This window comes from Ambystoma mexicanum, chromosome 6q, assembly GCF_040938575.1.
Source record: "Ambystoma mexicanum isolate Mex_15411 chromosome 6q, UKY_AmexF1_1, whole genome shotgun sequence".
NCBI lineage: Eukaryota > Metazoa > Chordata > Amphibia > Caudata > Ambystomatidae > Ambystoma > Ambystoma mexicanum.
Genome location: NC_090937.1, coordinates 1,258,264,704 through 1,258,284,959, shown reverse-complemented (window position 1 = coordinate 1,258,284,959; position 20,256 = coordinate 1,258,264,704). Strand labels below are relative to the sequence as shown.

Sequence of the window (20,256 nt, the reverse complement as noted above, 5' to 3'; positions counted from 1 at the left end):
ATGAATCAGCCCTCACAGAAGCATACACGCTGGGAGTACTGCCTAGCAGTATGAGGGAAACATTAGTGATCCCAATACCGAAGCCCAGTAAGCCGACGGACAAATGTGATTCGTACCACCCGTTGGCGGCAATGCTTAACTACAATGTTAAAATATTGACCACCATACTAGCGAAACGACTCTCCAGAGTGGTGGTTGAACTGGTACATCACGATCAGAACGGCTTTGTGCCGGGCCGCAACACAACGGCAAACCTTCGTAGATTATAGCACATAATGGACCAAACGGCCACGAAGGCAGAGCCCTATGCAATATTATCACTGGATGCAATCAAGGCATTCGATTCTATTTATTGGGAGTGGCTACTGGCGGTACTGAAAGAGTTTGGGTTCGGTGAGAAATACATAAAATGGGTATGGATCCTGTACACCACGCCTACAGCAAGAGTTAAATCCGGCAGGGTAGTGTCTCCAACATGGGACATATGCAGAGGCACCAGACAGGGTTGCCCACTGTCACCTATGCTATACATTCTGGGGCTCGAACCGATAGCGATATACTTCAGGAAGCAATTTTTTGACGCAGGGAGCCGTGTCGGGGGAGTGTACCATATAATCTCGTTATATGCAGACGATGTCCTCCTATATGTGAGGGACCCAGGCAAAAATGTTCCAACTATGCTAGAGGTATTAGAGAACTATGCTGCGGTATCAGGAATACGCTTCAGCAGAGCAAAATCTAGCTTGTTCCCGCTGGCAGGCATCAGAGGCAAATGCAGGGAGGAGTTGCCAGACATGGGTATTCATTGGCAACTAGAATCGTTCAGGTACTTGGGGGTCAATATAAGACACACACCGGACCAGATGCATGAGCACACCACCTACGCCTGACTATGTAAATCTATTAAGTTCTGGTCGAAGTTACCTTTATCAATGATAGGCAGGGCCTCCATTGTAAAAATGATTTTCCTTCCAAGATTTCTATACCACTTTCAAAACATAGGATATTACTTAAAAGCCTCCTTCTTCCGCTTACTCGACATATTGATACGCGATTTCTTGTGGAGCGGCACAAGACAAACTGTCCCTAAGCAAACTAACACTACCCTACAAGGAAGGGGGCATACAACTCCCTCACTTAGAGAAATACTTCCTGTCGGCACAACTGAGCTTAGTCGCCCAGTGGCTCTCTGATGACATGACGGCGGAAAACAGATTGTTAAGACAGTCGGTGGCCCCAATGCACATGCATGAAAGAATTGATCTGGTTCCCTTTGCACAGCCTAGCAGCCCACCCCCCCCCCATGCTAGCTAGCCTGGGGAGACAGATGTGGAACAGAACCAAAACCTTACTACACCTGCAACACCCCTACTCACCAGAAATCCTGATGTATGCCAAACAAGCACTGATCTGGTGACAGCACGACACTGGGAAAGATGGGGGATAAACATATGGGGAGACCTATACGATGAATGCTTGTTCAGGGACTTTAGTAGAAAGAGAAGGGCTACCGGCAGGACAATTCCTGTGGTACTAAAGGGCAAGACGGGTGGCCAAAGAAAAATGGGAGTCTTGGCCTGCCCATTGGTTACACTGTTGTACAACCCGAGAGACGGCTGGAAACCAATATCCATAATTTACAGTCAGCTGGTCGACACGCCCAACCCCAGGGTACCTGCCTTGAAGACGAGATGGGAGGAAGGTCTGGGGACGGACATCTCTGGGAGGGAATGGGAAAGGGCCCTTGCGTTTCCTCGGGAGGTCACAAGGAACGCCAGGTTCTGGCAGATACAACTAAATGTCCTATACCGTACTTATATGACCCCAAACAGGATGGCCAACTTTAAAAACAGGCACACTCCCAATGTGCTTGGTGTGGAACAGAGAGAGCAGGGATTGTCCACATGTCCTGGGAATGCACAAAAACACAATTCCTCTGGGCTAAAGTGGAATCGGCCTGCTGTAGGGCAGGTATTACACGATATGACTGGTCCCCCAAAGAATGCCTCTTAGGTACATACCCAAGGCTGGCCAAGATAAAACATGTGGTGAAATTGAGGGACATGGCATGCATACAGGCCAAGAGAACTATAGCGATGGCATGGAAACAAACACGAGGCCCAAGATACAATGTATGGTATAAAGAACTGGAGCGTTGGGCTGAAGCCGAAACTAAGGCATGGGGGGCGGGGGTGTCCATATCAGACGAGGAAACCAGTGTGACATTTGAGGCATGGAAGTCAATGGTTTGGGACATGTTACATCCCTCGGATGACAAACCACCTTGAATAAATTGAACTTCACCAGAGTTAACCCGAAAAGGTTGGATAAGAGACAAATATCAGCCCAGATGCCCCCAAAGGAAGGAACTGCTAATTGTCACAACCACCCAACCCCAACACCTGTTAAGGCACTACCTGACGAGTCCAACTGTGAAAGGAGACCACTGTAAATGATTTATTGCTTGATTTGTTGTGTTTTTTTGTTTCTGTTCTGTTTCAAACTAAACTGTAAGAATAAGCAAGGCGACAGAACACTAAAGATTTGATGTTATTCAAGAAATGCCAATAAAAACACTTTAAAATAAATTGGAGAGACTCTAGAGGCCAGGGCATCAACACCCTCTATGGTGAGAAGGGCATCCTGCCCCTTACAGAGTGAGAAAAACAGGACGAGCCAGACCAAGACATGGCGACTATCCAAATGAGAAAGCCACACCCTGGGGAAGAGGCAGAAGGAGTGAGCCAGACCACCAGAGAAAAACCAGGCACCCTGCGGATTATTATACCTTCGATGCTGACAGCTTACTAGGGGTTAACTCCTTGTCTCTGGGCCAAGCCAAAGACCAGAAGGGGACAGTCAGAGCCTGTTGAGAGATTAAATCCACAATGGTGACCACTGGTTAGGGGTTAAAAAGTCAGCCTGAAAAAACCATAGCAAGGGGGGGCTGGGTGGGAGACATACTTGCTACTAACCAATCCCCTTTGGTTGGTACAATTCCTGCTGGCAAGGCATCACCTAGCAGGGGGTAAAATGTGGACGTGCCAGTGGCTAGTGATAATTTCCTCTTTGCAAGTAAGAAATGGTGAGCTGTGTGTATGGGTAGATTTAAGGTGACAATTGACTTTTCATGGCTGGCTAGTAGCTTGCAACTTGCATGCTGGTTTACCCCTGAACTAGGGCAAGGGGCGGGGCAGTAAGGAATACTTACTGGTGGGCATTTGTGACTTGAGGTAACTTAGGAGGGTGACTCATGGCTCTCAGGGGTGGTCATGTCTGGATGAAGTCAAGAAGTAACATTCGGGCTATAACTCTGAACAATGGCTACGTCTTTTAGAATTTATCTTTTCACTTGTTCAATTCTCCTCCGGGGAACCTTTAGTATAGTTGACAACCTTTTCTTTTATAGCTACATTCCCTGGGCCCCTCAGGCATTTGTCCAATTCCGTACCTTATAAGAAGTTAAGCCCATTGTAGAGCTGGAGGGAAAATACAAAAAAGTGAACTATCTTTGAGATGCCAGAGATATTATGAGAACTGGTATCACCCATGCCTCTTCATTTAGTCATGTGATATAGTGGCATGTCCAGCCCAGCAGGCCATCATGCTATGTTGGAGAAGTACTCTCAGAACCCTAGCCATTATTTCAACCCCAACCTACTGTCTGTAGTTAGTAGTTATCAATAAAGTGTTTTGTTAGTCTCTCCATCACAAACTATGTCAACATCTCCAAGTTCCATTGTACAGAGTTATGTCCTGGTAATTCTGGTTCAAGTCCAGCTAAACAGTACAATAAACACAATACACATGGAGGATGCACAGGGTTGACAAATGTTAATCTTTTTAGTTTAGATCTGCATTTTGATCCAGACGCAAATCACCTGTTTTGCAAATCCTTCTTTTCTAGACAGAAGATTGCATCTCTCCTCAGAATCCTTCAACCATTAACTCGCCTCAACCATGCTAGTATGTTCTTTGGCGCATAGTACACAGAAATTACGGTTCAAGACACTTTCAGCTGTGACAGACTTTCATATTCTAACCACAGCTACTCAGAAGAACCATATAATCAAACAGTAAATATGTTGGACAATTAACTCATCCAAAACATGCAGAAACATGCCTTGGCAGGCAGCCTGCTGTTAATGAAAATACACTACATCAATCCTATTATTCCCCAATGCTTTTGTGTTACCTGGCATGCTTTTTCTGCTACTTCTGTTTTTATACTGCATCAAACATTTTGATTCATGACGGATGAAATATGCCAATCTAAATGTTCTATATCATTACTAAATTTGAGGAGTTCAAAGATCACTCTTAGTCAGTTTAACATCACTTGTGACTACTGGGCCTCTTGTCCCTCTCCCAATTCCATCAACACTAGTGGTATTATAATGCACTGACGTACAAGCCCAGGAACAACATCAATTGCAAAAAGAAATCTTGTTTTAAAGAAATAACATTACTTTTGCCATCTGGCCTCCATGCAAGCGTTGTGACGTCTTTCCCGGTATTTTCATTAGGTGGTAAACTCCATACTCTCTGAAAGTTTGCGAGGCGATGAAGCAAAACCTGGAAATTAGATTTAAGTGAAAAGAATTACTCCTTTAGTACTTCTGCATTTCCAAGACAAAGATGCCAATTAACGATAGGTGGTGACCTACTGCCTGGGTAGATATAATCCAAGATAGGATCTCAGTAAACACTAAAATACAACTAGATCATATCAGATTGTCTAGCCCACAATCCAGATATTTAATAGGTTAAGAAATTAGGAAAATATGAATAGCTGTAATAAAGAAAATAGAAATTACATTTTAAGTAGTAAAAATAGGACCTAGGAGTCCACGTAGATCATCATTCTGTATAGCACACGGTGGCACTGGTAAGCTGCAACATTAGTAAACTTTAGTTAAAGAAAATTAGCACTAGGTGAAAGAAAAATAGTTTTCTTTAAGTCAGAACCATATATTTCTCACCATTCTGTGATGATGTGATGAATCCAATGGACTCATCACTGATTCCCCGGTGGTGACCTCTTCCCATGTGGCCTGGGGAAGGCGGCTGCTACCTGATCCTGGGGATGTTTATATGAGCGAAGAGCACATGGGCAATAACTACCAGGGGGAGCAGATGATTCCATTGAATGAGACGCTGTATTCCTGCTTTGTCCGTGACCAAGTCCCTATAATACCCAAGTTATTGATGGCTTGTTACCCCACAGCGTCCTCCTATTGTAAAAATCAGAAACCGCATACTTTGTCACTCTAAACAAAACCCCACTTATACCTCAAATACTTACAACACACGTACAATATCTCCTGTTTTTGACATGGCTACATGTGAAGTTTTTGAACATCATCATGTTGAAATTCCAATTGTGGGATATATTGACCCCACATCACCAAGCTGGATTTGCGCAAAAACAGCAAAAGATGGCTGCGCTGGCTCCTGTGAGCGCCATGACCTCAAAACTGCGTTTTGCAGCATCAAAAAGATGGCTGCACCTTCTTGCTAAGCATACATTCGGCAGGATGGAACAAGGAGACACACTGAAAGAGCATGCCAGTGTGTTCTGACATATACAAAAATCTTTGCTGAAAACCTCAAACCTCAAACTCCCCATTGAAAAATTAACTTTTTTACCTTTAAAAATAAAAATGCTGCTTTGACGCTAATTCCATCTGTTCTTTCTTAATCCACTGTGATCAATAAGGCCCTGCCATGCCCAGGATATCTCATTGTGCTTCAGCAAAACCAGGCACGATTTCTGAAGGGCAGGCCCTGTCAAACCAACTTTGAGAAAAATCAACAAGGAACTTCACTTTTCCCGCACAGGAAAACACATTCATTTCTTTACAAATGTATCAAAGCTCAGTAGTTCAAAAGAGACTCCAGCTATCGGAGCCATGTCAGTTTCAATGCATCTGCGCTTCAAACCAAACTCCTGCATACAAGAAAAGAACTATAGCTGCAAGACAGAGTGGGAATCTGATGGAGATGCAAAACCGAATTTAAAGAGAAATGCTAGCAGCTAGCACCACATGTGTAAACATGGGCTTGTCTAAAAATGCCTGTTTAAAAAGTAAACTGTTGAATGAAAACCTGCCTTATTTAGCAATGTGAAGGGGTTTTGTTGTTGCTGATAATACACACATGGGCTATTTTATTCCACAGGCTTGTTTTAATTCAGGACCAAATATCAGAAAATAAAGGTTTTAAACTGGCTTGGCTGCATTTGCAAGCTGTCAAAAACAGGTTATTCCGGTTGGCAGAGTTAAAGCTTCCCCCTAGGAAGGGAGCCACACCATAAAATCTCAGCAGAGACTAACACCCACTGATAATTACTAGGTTAGAAATAATTTCGGCTGGGCTGAACCCACTGACAATGGAACTCCCAGGGCCAGGAAGTGTGAAGATGGGAAGGGGGCAATAAACCTTAAATCAAACTGTAACCCCCCCACACCTTGCTCTGAAGGAAATGACAGTTTGTGGCTAATGAAGAGAGAGAAAAAAATGGTCCTGTTATAAAGGATTGCCATTTTCTTCCAAATACTAGTTTATAAATAAACTTTAAAGACTTATCTCTGCAGCAAGACTTTGTAAAAATGTAACAATTTCACAGTTTAAAAGTGAATTTAAGACATGGTAGAATTCACTGACACTTTGGGGACAGAAATGGCAAAGTATTGCGGATGACAAGAAAAGCATCAGTGTTGCAAATGCAAAGTTTTGTACATACATCCCTTATGATCATCCACACCCCTGTATAAAGTTATAGGATTTTGAGTAATATTAATCCCATTGAAAAGCACGAAAAACTGGTAGAAGGGCGAAACAGTGTCTCACAGATTGCAGGATTCGACTGCTATGCTCTACATAAAATATGTAACCCGATTATGTCATTTATTAAGGTGCTGCAAATGTACAAATGTGTAAATGTGTAAATTCTGTTACAAATGATTTTTGACAAAAAGGTCTGTGGGAAGTCTTTTTACATCATAAAATGCAACCTCCTGAACCGAGTCACATCCCAGGGGAGGCAACCAAAATTGATTGTCCAATCCAGTTGTTTAGAGGCGGGCTGATCTAAGCCGGCCCAGCAAAATAGTCTATGTCGTCACCATGCTCTATATAAGAGTCCCTGACAAGACGCGACACACACTCTTCCTGATGTTCCTGCACCGGCGTCCTGTTCCATTCATCATCTAGATTCTAGACCCCAACTACAAGGCCAAAGCATTGCTGACCCTACTCCAGGGCCCACTGCAAAATCCAAGCAGTGCTGATCCGATTCCCAGCAACGCCTCAAATCTGAAAATCCACTAATCTCCCATCAAAAAGGGGAAAGCAGCGGTACCTTTTGCATCCTGAACCAGCCTGGCTTGCTGCCCACTAACTGCATGCCCGCTGCCATCCTGCCATCCAGCTGACCTTTAGTATCCAGTGACCAGAATTGCCATTCCAGTACAGTGCCATCCGGTGACCAGAACTGCCCAGCTGTTTGCCAGGCGCGCCGCCATGTAGTGACCATAACCTATTGATGGTCTAAAATCCCAAAACTAAAAAGGTGGACTGTGAGTATAAATCACCACCCCATAGAAATCCATAGTATACCTTGTCTTGCCTTGGTCCTTATTGCACTAAGTCATCCTATCCTTATCCTGATAACTTGTGGAAACTGTAAGACTCCTTCTTGCAACCCTGCCCTTGATTTCTAGTGCTAGCGCCATGTCTTTAGTAATTTTGTCTTGTGTAATCCTAAACCATTAGACCTATTTCGAGTGAGCGGACTGGTTTCCGCCAGGGTTGGGTGCTGGGGTGACGGGGTTGAAATCGCGAATCAACCCTGGATCTTACTGTGTCCCTCTTTGGTGGGCTAGCCTGAATACTCTAGTTTAAAGTAAAACTGTTCTTGTCACAACTGATTTCCTTTCCTATTTCAAGGCTTCATTTTACTCAAAGCACACCTTTTTAGATCTTGCATAACTCATCCAGTTTCATAGCTAGAGACCTATTTTCACTTCTAGAATATCCCTGTGATATACCTCTATCCCCAAACCGCACTCCAAATCAGTGTATTTCACCAGTTTTTATTAAAAACAGTTTGGCTAATTTCAGGCGGGAATTGAAAAAAATTCCAAAGTTTCCAACATGTCATTTTGCTGCAATCTGTTTTAAACTTTCCATTCATTTTTGAACTGTATGCTTTTGGTAATCCATTCTTTGTGATTGCTTGTATCTTTGCATTGTTGCTTTAGTGAGGAATTATATTTGCTTCAAGGTTTTTAACAAGCATTCATTATTTATTCGTCCATTTCCGGGTGTCATTTCATAACATTGAAAGGGGTTTACAATCCGTTTTTTCCTCTCTTATTTTGGGAGGGAAGGTCAGATTTGGATTCTGTTTTCTGTTTCTTATTCCTGATTACCTGGTGCTTCTTTTTATCCACTCAGAAACAATTATTTGTGGGTTGAGGGAGCATTGCAGGGGGAAATTCTAACTTGGGTGCTATCTTTCCTAAACCAAAAAGTGCTCCTATTCCGCTGTGCTGTGTATATGTTCCACTAGAAGGTTAAACCCAGTGCATTGCTCACATTCTCATTTTAATTATCATCCCATTGGCGATTGCTGCCCCATATTAAAATGTGTATGGTTTCTTTTGAATTTTAAAATAAATAAATTTCGTATTTTACAAACCAGCCTGGTTCATGGTCCATTGTGACCAGGGGTATTTGAAAAGGGGGTGTGATATGAGTGGTGTACCATCTCAACATTGAATCTATATAGTATAAAGAGATAAGCATTTCGTTTGTGCGCTGCATACTAGGTCGAGACCAAGGTGTGTGTCGGCTGATTGAAATTCTAAACACAATTACTACAGACTTCAGTCCCAATAAGGTCTCAAGAACTGAGATGAAGAAGAGGAGAGAAGAGATAATGCAGATTAAGCCAGGTCCAAAGACCAACATGCAGACCAGTTCTTCTATTGCCTTTAAATTGCCTGCAACATTTAAAAATGTCGACCGTAGCACTCACATAAACGGTACGGGAGAGAACCGCGGAGGAGAAGACAGGCACCTGTCTGCGGCAGCTTGCGTGCGTGAGCTACAGACACCGGCTTGGCGGGAGAGAAGGAGAAGTGCCACCAGCTTACCTGAAGGACAGCAGGGGCACCGAGAAGCCGGCCGAGCTTCTGGAGGTACGGTTGAGTTGGGAGACAGCGTTCTTGGTCCTGGATGCAGAAGGAAGCCGCCGAGAAGATGCAGAGCCGCAAAAGAGATGCCTGCAGCGCCTGGGAAGCCAATCCAGAAATAAGCTTCATTGCAGAGGCATGCTACGAGTTGGGGACACCACAAACCACCAGTGAGTCGGCCCAGAGCCATTGGGGACCCCGGGGCGTACCAACAAACCAGAAACCAATTAAATGAAGTATGTGAGACTGACATTTTGAACAATATTCAAAAACGATTCAAACAAAGGAAAAACCTAATGTTAGATTAAGAACCGGAAGATTTGAATACTATTAACAAAAAGTACAACAGCGAAATCTGAACGATTACGTGTGAGAAATGGCAACGTGGGAGGAGAGCTGAAGCAAGTGTTACCCTAAGCGAATACATTGGACAAAGACATTAAAAGCAAATGCTAAGATGTCGTATTGAGAGTAACAGTAAAGCTACTAAAGAGAACTCCTGGTAAAGAGAAGACGCCAGGCAGTGGACATTTGGGGGTAGGATACCTGGCAGGGGAGTATACTAGGGATCTGTAATACCTCCAGTGAAAAGACTGTACCACTGTGAAAGGATTCCTGGCAGGGGAGTATACCAGGCAATCCATTGAAGATATGAAAAGATTGTACAAGGTATATGAAAAGAGTGAACATTGTGGCCGGATACCTGGCAGAGGAGTATGGGATCCAAGAAGGTCATAGAGTGAGATCCTGGCAATACAAATCCACCAGGCCTTTGAAAACTGTATGAAGAACTTTTAACACTCAGGGAAGATTCCTGGTAGAGAAGTATACTAGGGAATCTGAAGAGCCCCCAGATACCTGGTAGAGAAGTATACTAGGTAATCTGAAGAGCCCCAAAAGAGGATTTCTGGCAGAGGAGCACACCAGATAGTACTACAAAGAAGAGATGCACATAGGAAGTCCTGGCATTCAAAACTAGCAGGAATTTTGATAATTGTGGGAATATACCTGGCAGGGAAATATACCAGGGAATTCGAAGAATCCATGACAGGATTCCTGGCAGGGGAGTATCCCAGGCTATCCAACAGAAATTGTAAAGGAAACGTAGAGTGAAACAAAATACCTGGCAAGGATGTTTAACAGGGAGTCTGGAAAGTACACCAGGTTTATATTTAAGTTTACAGAAAGAGAACTTAGTGAAGCAAATACAAAGAAAGTTATTTTGTTTAGGAAAGACACTTTTTGCTACAAAAGGTTTTGATTGAGGCTTTAAAAGAAATTGGGCCTCATCACGAGTCTGGCGATAACCCTTAAATGCAGTGGTAGCGCTATTACCGGCATATTTAAGGATCCGCCAGATCATGGCCTTGGCGGATTTCCCCCCAGCTCTGAGCTGGGGGCAAATCCACTGCAAATTTGCCAATGTTCGGCTCCATTACCGCTGGCGGGAAATCTGCCGGCTGTAATTCCCCATTGGACCCAATGGGGAATGAGGAATTCCCGAATGGGTCCAATGGGGAAAGGGAACCAACCGTTCCGCCAAACCCGTGATCCAGCACCATTAGCGGCAGGGGTTTGGCAGTAGCGCCAAGGTTACCACCCAACTCGTGATGAGGCCCATTGTCTGAACAAGAAATTTCTGAATCCAGATAAAAGCATTAAGGAACTGTTGTTCAAAAACCGCCATTTTTTTTTGGTGTCCTCAAGGAACTGTTGTTTAAGATACACACTTTGACCATCCTACCACCATTCCAGGGGAAGGGAACTATCCTCTGGTTTTCAAGGATATCTTCTTGAGAAATAGTTTTGTATTTATTCTTTATGTTTTGATTATGAACACTTTTTCTACTAAACATATTTCCTTGCACTCTTAGTTGTTTGTTCCCAGTGGGAGGGTCAGTTTAGAATGTTGTGGGCGCAAGGACGGTTTCTATATTACTAACTTACTGATTCTTAGTTTGAGTGGTTGTGACAATCAGGACAGGAGCCGGGGTTGATGCTTGAGAGAACTTTATTGATACAAGGGTTAATGTTCAGTGTTAACCAATAAGGATGGGGTCCCGGTAGGCCCACAGTTCCTTCACTGTGGGATAATGCCCGGATATGCGTTCCTTGTGAGGCGTCTCCTGCTCACTCAGACCCGGATAGGCCCACCAGTTGCTTCCACACTCTTCTCCTTCTCCCTGCAACGAGCAACAACAATGCCATTAGGCCAATCTCTTTTATACCCTGTCCTAGGCTTGTAAGAGGGCCAATCAGGGACCCTTTACACCCCCCTCTAATTGGTGGAGACCCAAGGAGCCCTCCCTCTATATAGAGAGCTGCCCTCCCCCTTACTCTTCCTTTCCTCCTGTTGGCAGAGCCCAGACCTCCCTCCAAGCTTCCCTCTCCTTCCCTGCTGCCGTTGCACACTTGTGCAGCCCGGCGTATGAGTCTCCTGCAGGCTCCGCCCCCCAGTATGGTGTTCCATGGACAGCCCGTTTCGTGGGCTGTCCGGCATCGGCAGTCATTCCAGGTAAGGAAGGGGGGGGGGCAGACGCTGCCTGCTCCTGTGCCCCCAAGGCACCCTGCCTCACGCCCGGCCCAGCTCCCTCGGCGCCTCCTCCCTGACCCCCATCCTCACAGTGGTTTAAGTTGTTAGGTTAGGGCTAGAGAAGTGTTTTTCCAACCCTTATTTTACATAAAATGTCCGACAATAATAACACTGCAACTTTGTGTCCGCCTCTCATTTCTGACCCCTCACAATTCCCACAGATGTTAACACTTGCGAACAGCTATCTTTGCCATGTCTGTGCATCCTTGGGTTTTACTTTATATGAGAAGTTGTTCTTGCACAGATCGCTAAAATGAGAAGAAAATGAATACTTACCATTTTAGTACTTCATCAGAAATTCAAATGATTTCTTCAAGCAGGGTGCAAAATATGCATTCTTTATTTGCAACCCTTTATTGAACATAGAAAACCACAACCAACGTACTCTGGACAAATTTACTTCATCCACATCTATTGGCATTTGCAACAACCATTACCAGGAGTTGCACGTTATAAATCTACACCTCTGGGAGCAGGTTTATTTTGATGTCCCAAAATGAGAAGACATTGGTACTGATTCAATAGCAATTTGTACAACTTCCCTGCAGGGTCAGTGTTTTTAACCCTGTTTGGTCCATGTGGCTGGTTAGCATTTAAACAAGCAGTTTTGTCTGTATGTTTTGCACTATTGAAAAGGAAATCAACCACTTTACTACTTGTGCTCAGACGATTCTGTTATCTGTTTACCAGGCAGAAGTTATGCCACATGTTTTAAGCATTACTGCGTTTTCAAACATATATCTTCTTTTTCCAGTGCGATTACACTGGGCTGTGAGTTGCACTCCCGGAAACCTTAGTTCAATCACTCTCCGGAAAGTCCAGAAAATAAAATATCAAGTCTTTTTTTCTGTTAATCATAAAAATTCTTTGCAATCCCACATTATTTTCGCCAGAGAGTCTGGCAACATGACATGTTTCGCTAACATCCTGTAGCTTGTTCACAATATCCCCCACATGTGAATGTCATTTACATATACACACAGGTTAATGAAAAGTGAAAAGTGATTCCAAAATACAACAAACATGTCGGCCATTTTGCAATGGATAATGGACAATACAACAATGCTCCCCGTTCATCCACTGTGTGTAGGTCTGCTGCGACAGATCTCAAACTTTATGCATAGCGTGCACACTGACATCTCCTTATGTGTAGGGCATATGCTGTAGAAGATAATTGTAAACTACAATGTTCCTTCAATCAAATAAAGCACACAATACTTTCCGTAGCAGCAATGGGTGGAAGTCCTAAAAGTTAATAGTCTAGGTTTCGCACACTAACCGAAGTTACACATAATGAAACATAGTCTGGAGTCATACTGTTCTGAACAACCAGGTTGTGAGCCTAGTACGTGCCTTTCAGCCGCCCCATCTCTGCTGCCTGAAATATATAGTGCTGTAGACCTTGAACACAAAGAATGAAACCTGAATGATTTCCATGACAAATCAGTGCATGTGCATCCAAGTAAGGTGCCTAGTGCCTAACGGATAGGTAACAATTCAAACTACGCAGCTTTGGCAATAAACATGGCAACAAATAAAGTGCCCAGTGCAATTCTAGCAGCACAGTTATAGCAGCATGAATGGCAAAAGGCAAAGTGCGCAGTAATGGTCTAGACAAATATCAATCCCAGCATTGCAACCATAGCAGCATATGTCGATAAATAGATGTACAATAATCCCTAAATAAAGTGCCTACTGCCTGATGGATAAGTGGAAATGCTAGCAGCATAGTTCTAGCAACATACATGGCAATAAATAAAGTGCCCCGTGCTTGATAAAAAAATATATGTCAGTTCCAGCATGACAGCAATAACTTCATGTATAGCAATAAATATATGTGCAATATTAAACCTCAAAAATGGTAATCCAGCATGTGCAATGTATGTCCATATATAAAGCAATGGGCTATGCATGTAACTTCATATTGGGTGCAGCTATGTGTCCATAATAGACAATAGCTGAGTCTAGGACCACCCATGCCTGGAACTTAATTACTCCAGAGCTGATGAATTGGCTTTACATTTAAATCTCATGATAGATGACAGTCAATCCCATAATATTCAACTTTCCATTTTATCAAAGTGAGGTAGAGATAAAGTAATACTGGTAGAAATCATTATCTGATCAAAAAACACCAACATAAGCCAAAGTAGATACAGTAAAATTAAAAAGACACAAAAGAAAAACTAAAAGAAATCAAAAATCATCAACAAAAAAAATAAAAAATAAAAATGTTTTAATTAGATTAAAGAGCTAAAGAGACGATGAACCATAAATATAATGCAATTTAGATGCCCATTTGGAACAAAAGCAAGGATTTTTCAATAATTCTGTTCACATGATGCGTGTGGGTGGATTGGTATGATTTTACCGCAACGGCATTGACTGCAACGGAAATTGACTTTGGAGAAGTGTCTGGATATACAACTTGATAGCATGCAATGCATTGGCTTTAAACATGGATTTACATGACTGTGGTGGAGTGGAAATTAATATAAATATAAAACACGAAACGTGAAAAGAGGAAATAAACAGGAGGTCCTTTACAGAGAAAACCTGATTCAGGAAGTTAAAATGCTATGGAATGTAATTGCGCAGTGCACGTGTGACAGAAACGCAGCCAATGAGAAAAGGGTTGCACTGACTGAAACGAAAAAAACGTCCAGTAATGGTCATTTCTAACAGTGAAAGAAGAACAGCTGAAACGTTGATATTCATAAGTGAATTTTGAGGAAAGTGTGCCAGGCAAACCATGAAACCTCGAGATATATCTGTGTGATTAATAAGTAATTTAATTTCCTGAGGTAAGATTTGTATGGTTTACTAGAAAGAATGAGAACATTTGAATAAATGGAATTCTAATTTATTTTAAAAGACTAACTGGTAGATTTCCTATTGTATTTGTATAGGAGAGTTACAAACTGTGAAAAATGGAAAAGGCGATTTATATATCGTCAACGAAAGGGAAAGAACAACTGAAACACAATGGATATATTTACAATTTAGAAAGAATGCAAAGTGAAAAGAAATGGTGGAAATGTGTGGAGTTTAAAAAAATGATTGTAGAGGACATGCAAGTTCAACGGGGGCTAGAGAGCATAATCATGAGCCCAATATAGCAAAAATTGAGGTGAAGGAAACAATACATAATTTAAAAAGAAAGGTAAAACCCAAAGCAGTTACATGTGGAGAAATGGTAAGATAAATGCTAGGAGAACTGCCACCACATTTGGCAGGTGAAATGCCATGCTGTAAATTACTGAAAAAGAAATTAATGTATGAAAGACAAAGAAAACAGGGTAACAAAAGTTACAAAAAAGATTGGACAAATTAACATTGCAGAGAGTCTGAAGATAATATAGCAAGGAGAAAAATGTCTGTATTTTGATAATGAGAATGAAGAAAACGGATATATTATTTATACAACAGAGCAAAATATATCAAGACTAGGATGGAGTAAAAACTGGATGCTGGATGGAACATTCAAACGTTGTCCAAAGAGATTCAAACAACTGTACAGTGTACACAGCGAGGTAGAGTCTGAATTCTTCCCGTTAGGATACATATTAATGAGTGAAAAAATGAAAAAACCTATTGGAGAAATATTCACAAAATTAAAAGGAAGGTTTGCCAGAAACATGCAATACATCAAAAACTTGTAGCATGGACTTTGAACAGGCTGCAACAAAAACAATACAACATGTGTTCCCAACATATGTAATACAAGGATGCTATTTTCATTATTCTCATTTTTTGTGGTGTAACATACAAAAACATGGTTTGCAAAAGAAGGTATAGACGGCGAACTGCAGCATCACATACGACATCTGTGCTCACTAGCATGCATTCTAGGGAACATATGGTTAAAGCATATATAACAATTGTAAACAGCAATTACCATCAAGAAAACGAAAAGGAAATGGCCAATTTTCTGAACTATTATGAGGAACCATGGGTTGGACGGTTTGGTCGTAAGGTTCCAGAAATTAAAATTGAACTATGGAATTGTTACAACACAATATTAACTGGCTCATCAAAGACAAACAACAAGTTGGAGGGATGGCATAATGGACTGAAAGTAGCGCTGAGCCACTCAAAGCCTTCTCTATGGAAGTTCTTAAATGTACTACAAACTGAACAGCTGATGCAAGAAAACTCAATAATTCAGCAAAACAGTGGAAAGAAATTTCATAAAAAGACAGCAAAAAGTTTTGTAATCATTCAAAAACTAAAAGAAATTGCTGAAAAATTCGAATCCCTAAATTTAAGTGATTACTTAATGAGAATGAGCATGTCATTAAATGTGAACTTTGTAACAATGAAATAAATACTAAGAACATTGCTATGTACATAGTTATTAGAGACAAAACATACCATAACTTGTAACAAATTAACTTTGTAACAAAAAGGAACACTAAAAACAATGACCAGAATATAGCGAAAAGAGACAAAACCAAGCATAATCTTTAACTAATATCTGAAATTAACCGATTAATTATTTGGTAATACATTAACCTCTTAAGTGCCAAGAACGAGATATCTCGTCTTTGGAATTCCCTCTTGGTTGCCAAGGTCGAGATAGCTCTTAGGCATTGTGTTTTGAGCGACCCCTGCAGGGATCGCTCAAAACTGTAATCCAACCCCCGGGCTATGTGGGGGGGGGGCCTCTTCATGGGCCGGAGGTTGGATTACCTTCAGTTTCACGTTGGCGTGCGTAATGCATGCCAACATGAAACTGAAAGTAAATTCACTGCGGCAGCCATTTTCGGCTGCCGCGGTGAAGAGAGAAGGTAAGATCCCTTCTCCCTCTCCCTCGATCTCTGGCTGTATTGCAAGCCGGAGATCGAGGGAGGTGTCGTTGGAAAGACTGTCCCCTTTCCAACTACACCTTTTTTTAAAGCATTGCTTGTTGCGGATGGGTGCAGAGCGCTCAATCCGCGGCCAGCAATGCCACTGGACCACCAGGGATCTGTTTGTGACTTGTGGGGGAGGGGGCTGCTTACTACGTAAGCAGCCCTCTCCCCTCCGGCCCCCAAAGCATGGGGGCACATGTACTGAGAACCCTGGGGGCAGATGGGTGATCATCTACCCCCAGAGAAAGGGGCACATCATACATAAAAATAATAATCAGAAGGAGATTTGGGCGGGGGGCCACTAGCCACCAGGTTTTTCTTTCCCCATGAAAGGGGGGTGGCACTCTTCCCCCCACCCCAAGTGGATGGGGGGCACCTCATGTAGCCCTGACTGGGGGCAGATTTCTGCCCCTATTTGACTCTAAGGAGGGCTACATGAGATGCCCCCATCCACTTGGGGTAGGGGGGGTGTGTGGAGGTCTACCAGAAATATTGGTGCAGGTCCTCCCAAGCATGGGGCAGCCAGTATTGGTGCCTCCTGTGGGCCAAAAAAAAATAAGAAAAAGAAGGGGTGTTTTGGGTAGGGGTGGGGGGGCCACACTATACCACCAGGTATTTTTGTTTTTTTACAGTAAAAGGGCGGTGGCCCTTTCCCCAAAACCCAAGTGGAGGGGGGCACCTCATGTAGGGACAGGCCCCCCAGTGGGTGGGGCAGTAGGTTTTGAACACCCTGGGGGCAGATTGGCACACTAATGGTAGGCTGCATTTTAGGGGGGGCTGAGGGTCACCCTAAACCTCCGGGGAATTTTCTAATGGAAAGAGGGGTGGCCCTCTCCCCCCACCCAAAATGGAGGGGGCTTCTCACACAGCTGTAACACAGGTCAGCAAGAACTCAAGGGTGGTGGGGGGGTCATATCCCTGGCCTTTGGCGGCTGACTCCCAGTGTGGTTTGAACAGCCCCAAGCCCAGCGGTGGTTCCCGGGACATTCCCCATCCTTTCCCGGAGGGAGAAGCTGTAACGCCGGCTAGTCAGAGCTCCAAAGTCGGGGGTAATGTTCCTGGCCTTGGGCACCAGTTTCCCATGTGGGTCTTTGCCGGGGCTTGTGGGTAATACATTCTGGGGCAATATGCGCAAGTCGGACATCTGTGGATTCCCTTTGCTAATAAGTATATATTTTTACAGCTACAGTGACGATGGGGGTGAAAAAAAAAAAAGAAAACGCTGCCCATGGCATTATTGGTATCACGTTAAACGGTTACATGTGATTTCATGGAATCCCGAAATAACTAATGTAATTATAATGAATACAAAACAACTAATACCAAAATAACAAATTCCTTTTTTGTTGTTTGTGGTGGGTGGGGGTCGCGCAACCCCCCCCCCCTTTTTTTGCCCCTAGTACTTTTCCCCCACCCCCAAAACCACTATTCCCACTCCCAACCCCATTTTTAGTTTTTCCTCAAATTCGTTATTTTCATTTTCGTTGTTTTGTATTTGTTAATCTTTAAATGGCTGAGGCCCGGTAGTGTCGTAAAATACAAAGACATAACAAAATGATGGTTTGCCACGGCCGGGGCCCTCCACACGTGCAAATGATCTTAAAGACCCATGGGACTTATCCTCATCCTAGATACCTCAAACAAGTGCACTCCGCGGTTGGCGGCGTCACATGGACTGGACATTGAAGCTTGCAGGCTATAACTACACCCAGAGTGCCGACCCAAGGACAGAGGGCCACAGGGAGACCATGGCAGGGAAAGAGGAAAACTCAATGGCAACAAAGAAGGATGTGGCCTTAATAATGGATGAGATCAAAAGCATGAGAGCGGACATAGGCGGAAAGGTGGTTAAAACATGCAGATAAGAGACTGCAGGCGTTCTCCCTGAAAATGGACAAATTTGAAAGCAGAGAGGACAAACACACTCTGGATCTTTGGGATAACGGACAAGGAAGGAGAGAGACCTGTAAAGGAATCTGTACGAAATCACCAAACTCATTTTTGGGAATGACTCCATAGATGAATCCAAAATCTAAAAGGATACACTGAGCGAGTGGCACCCCTGTGGGCCCCAGATCTGTCCCTGTTCGCTTCCACAATTACCCAGACAAGGTCAAAATTCTCAAGGGGGCAAAGAAGGTGAAGCCCGTTACCTACGGCGAACCCAGAATCACCATTTTTTTTTAGGACTTATCATCCCTGACCCTGGCCAAGAGAAGGCTCTGCCAGTGTCATGATGCATACCCACGGGCATCCAGACCACGTCCATCAGCCCCGGGAGCAGGCATAATGTCGCCTTGAGAAAACCCAGCAACCCCTGCTAGGGGCTGTCTGGGTTCAGTCCTGGCGCCTATGGTGCCAGGCTCATATGGGAAATCCGTCCTGGTGCCATAGGCGCCAGGCTCATAGGTGCACACTTACCTGATGCAGACCATGCTGCAAGAAGATCCAAGTCAAGATCCAAGGACTACTTTACCTTAGGGACTATTTTGTGACTCGGATGTGGTCGGTGGGAATACCTACCTGGGACTACTTTGGGGGCTATTTAAACCACGCCCGAAGAGCAGCTCACGCTTTGCGTTATTCTGCATCCAGCAGCGCAACGCTCACCGTGCCAGCAGCAGCATCCAGCCTTCTGCCACGCCCGCCTCGAACCTGGAGCACCTAGAAAGAAGGAAAGAAGCAAAGGTTAGAACAAGAGTATTACCCGATTTCTTACCCGATTCCGGATTCATCGCATCTTCCAACCAGAGGAAAGACTTTGTTTTAAACGCGCTGCATCGCCAGCAGCAGCGCCGTGCCAAACTCACCGTTTCACGCAGCATCTCTTCGATCCGGCGCTGTCTCTATCTTTACATCGCTGAATCCCGGGACCTAAAGGGGACAAGAAACAACAAGGTGAGCAGAGAGAACAGACAGAGACAATCTCTTTAGCCGCCATATGCTTACCTGATTTTACCGCCGGAGGTATAATTCATCAGCACGCCACATCTTCTTATGCCGCACCTGTAAGATGAGGAGAAAGCAGCAAGTTTAACCCTTGGCATTATTCACCGGACAGTGTGGACGGGTAACACAGATTTTTACCGGAGCGCTTTCAGCTGTCAATCTTCTTATTGGGTCAAAGCTGCAAGATATAAGAGGTATTGGACAGGAGTGAATTCCAGAAATTTTGAACTCTTACGAACTATATACTTGCGGCTCTTTGCCAGGATCTTTTGGAGTCAGGATTCATCTACAACTCTTCCAATATCTTCAAACCAGTGAAGTAACTGGTCATCAACGCGCCACTTCGTGCTTCGCAGGATGGAGGGCTCATCCTTCAAGAATATAAGGTGAGATTGCTGAGAGGGCGCTTCAGAGGTGATTAGTGGGGAGGACAGTGGGGGTGCTATCACGTGAATCCACAAGTGGCTAAACCCATCTCTCCACTTGTAGGAGAATATTTCTACGAGCCAAGCAGACAAGATTAGGAGGGCAGATCCAGTCAGTCATCGCTGCACTATGCATCACGTGGGTGGAGGCCGCAGCAGTCCGGGTCCAACCGACGCCCCTGTGGGAGCCAGGTGAGCGTAACAGCCAGCCCCTCACCAAGTGGCTCAACGATAAA

General features: G+C 43.7%; 1 protein-coding gene across 2 annotated transcripts in view; it reads right to left on the bottom strand.

The window, feature by feature from the left end:
- The window catches only part of ANAPC4 (anaphase promoting complex subunit 4), a 1,458,106-nt gene that overhangs the window by 1,390,618 nt on the left and 47,232 nt on the right, over nt 1-20,256 (bottom strand). For both annotated transcript variants that reach the window (XM_069631855.1, XM_069631854.1), the window contains exon 2: nt 4,470-4,575. In XM_069631855.1, the coding sequence (XP_069487956.1) occupies nt 4,470-4,575 (106 nt within the window). The remainder of the gene's footprint in view (nt 1-4,469; nt 4,576-20,256) is intronic.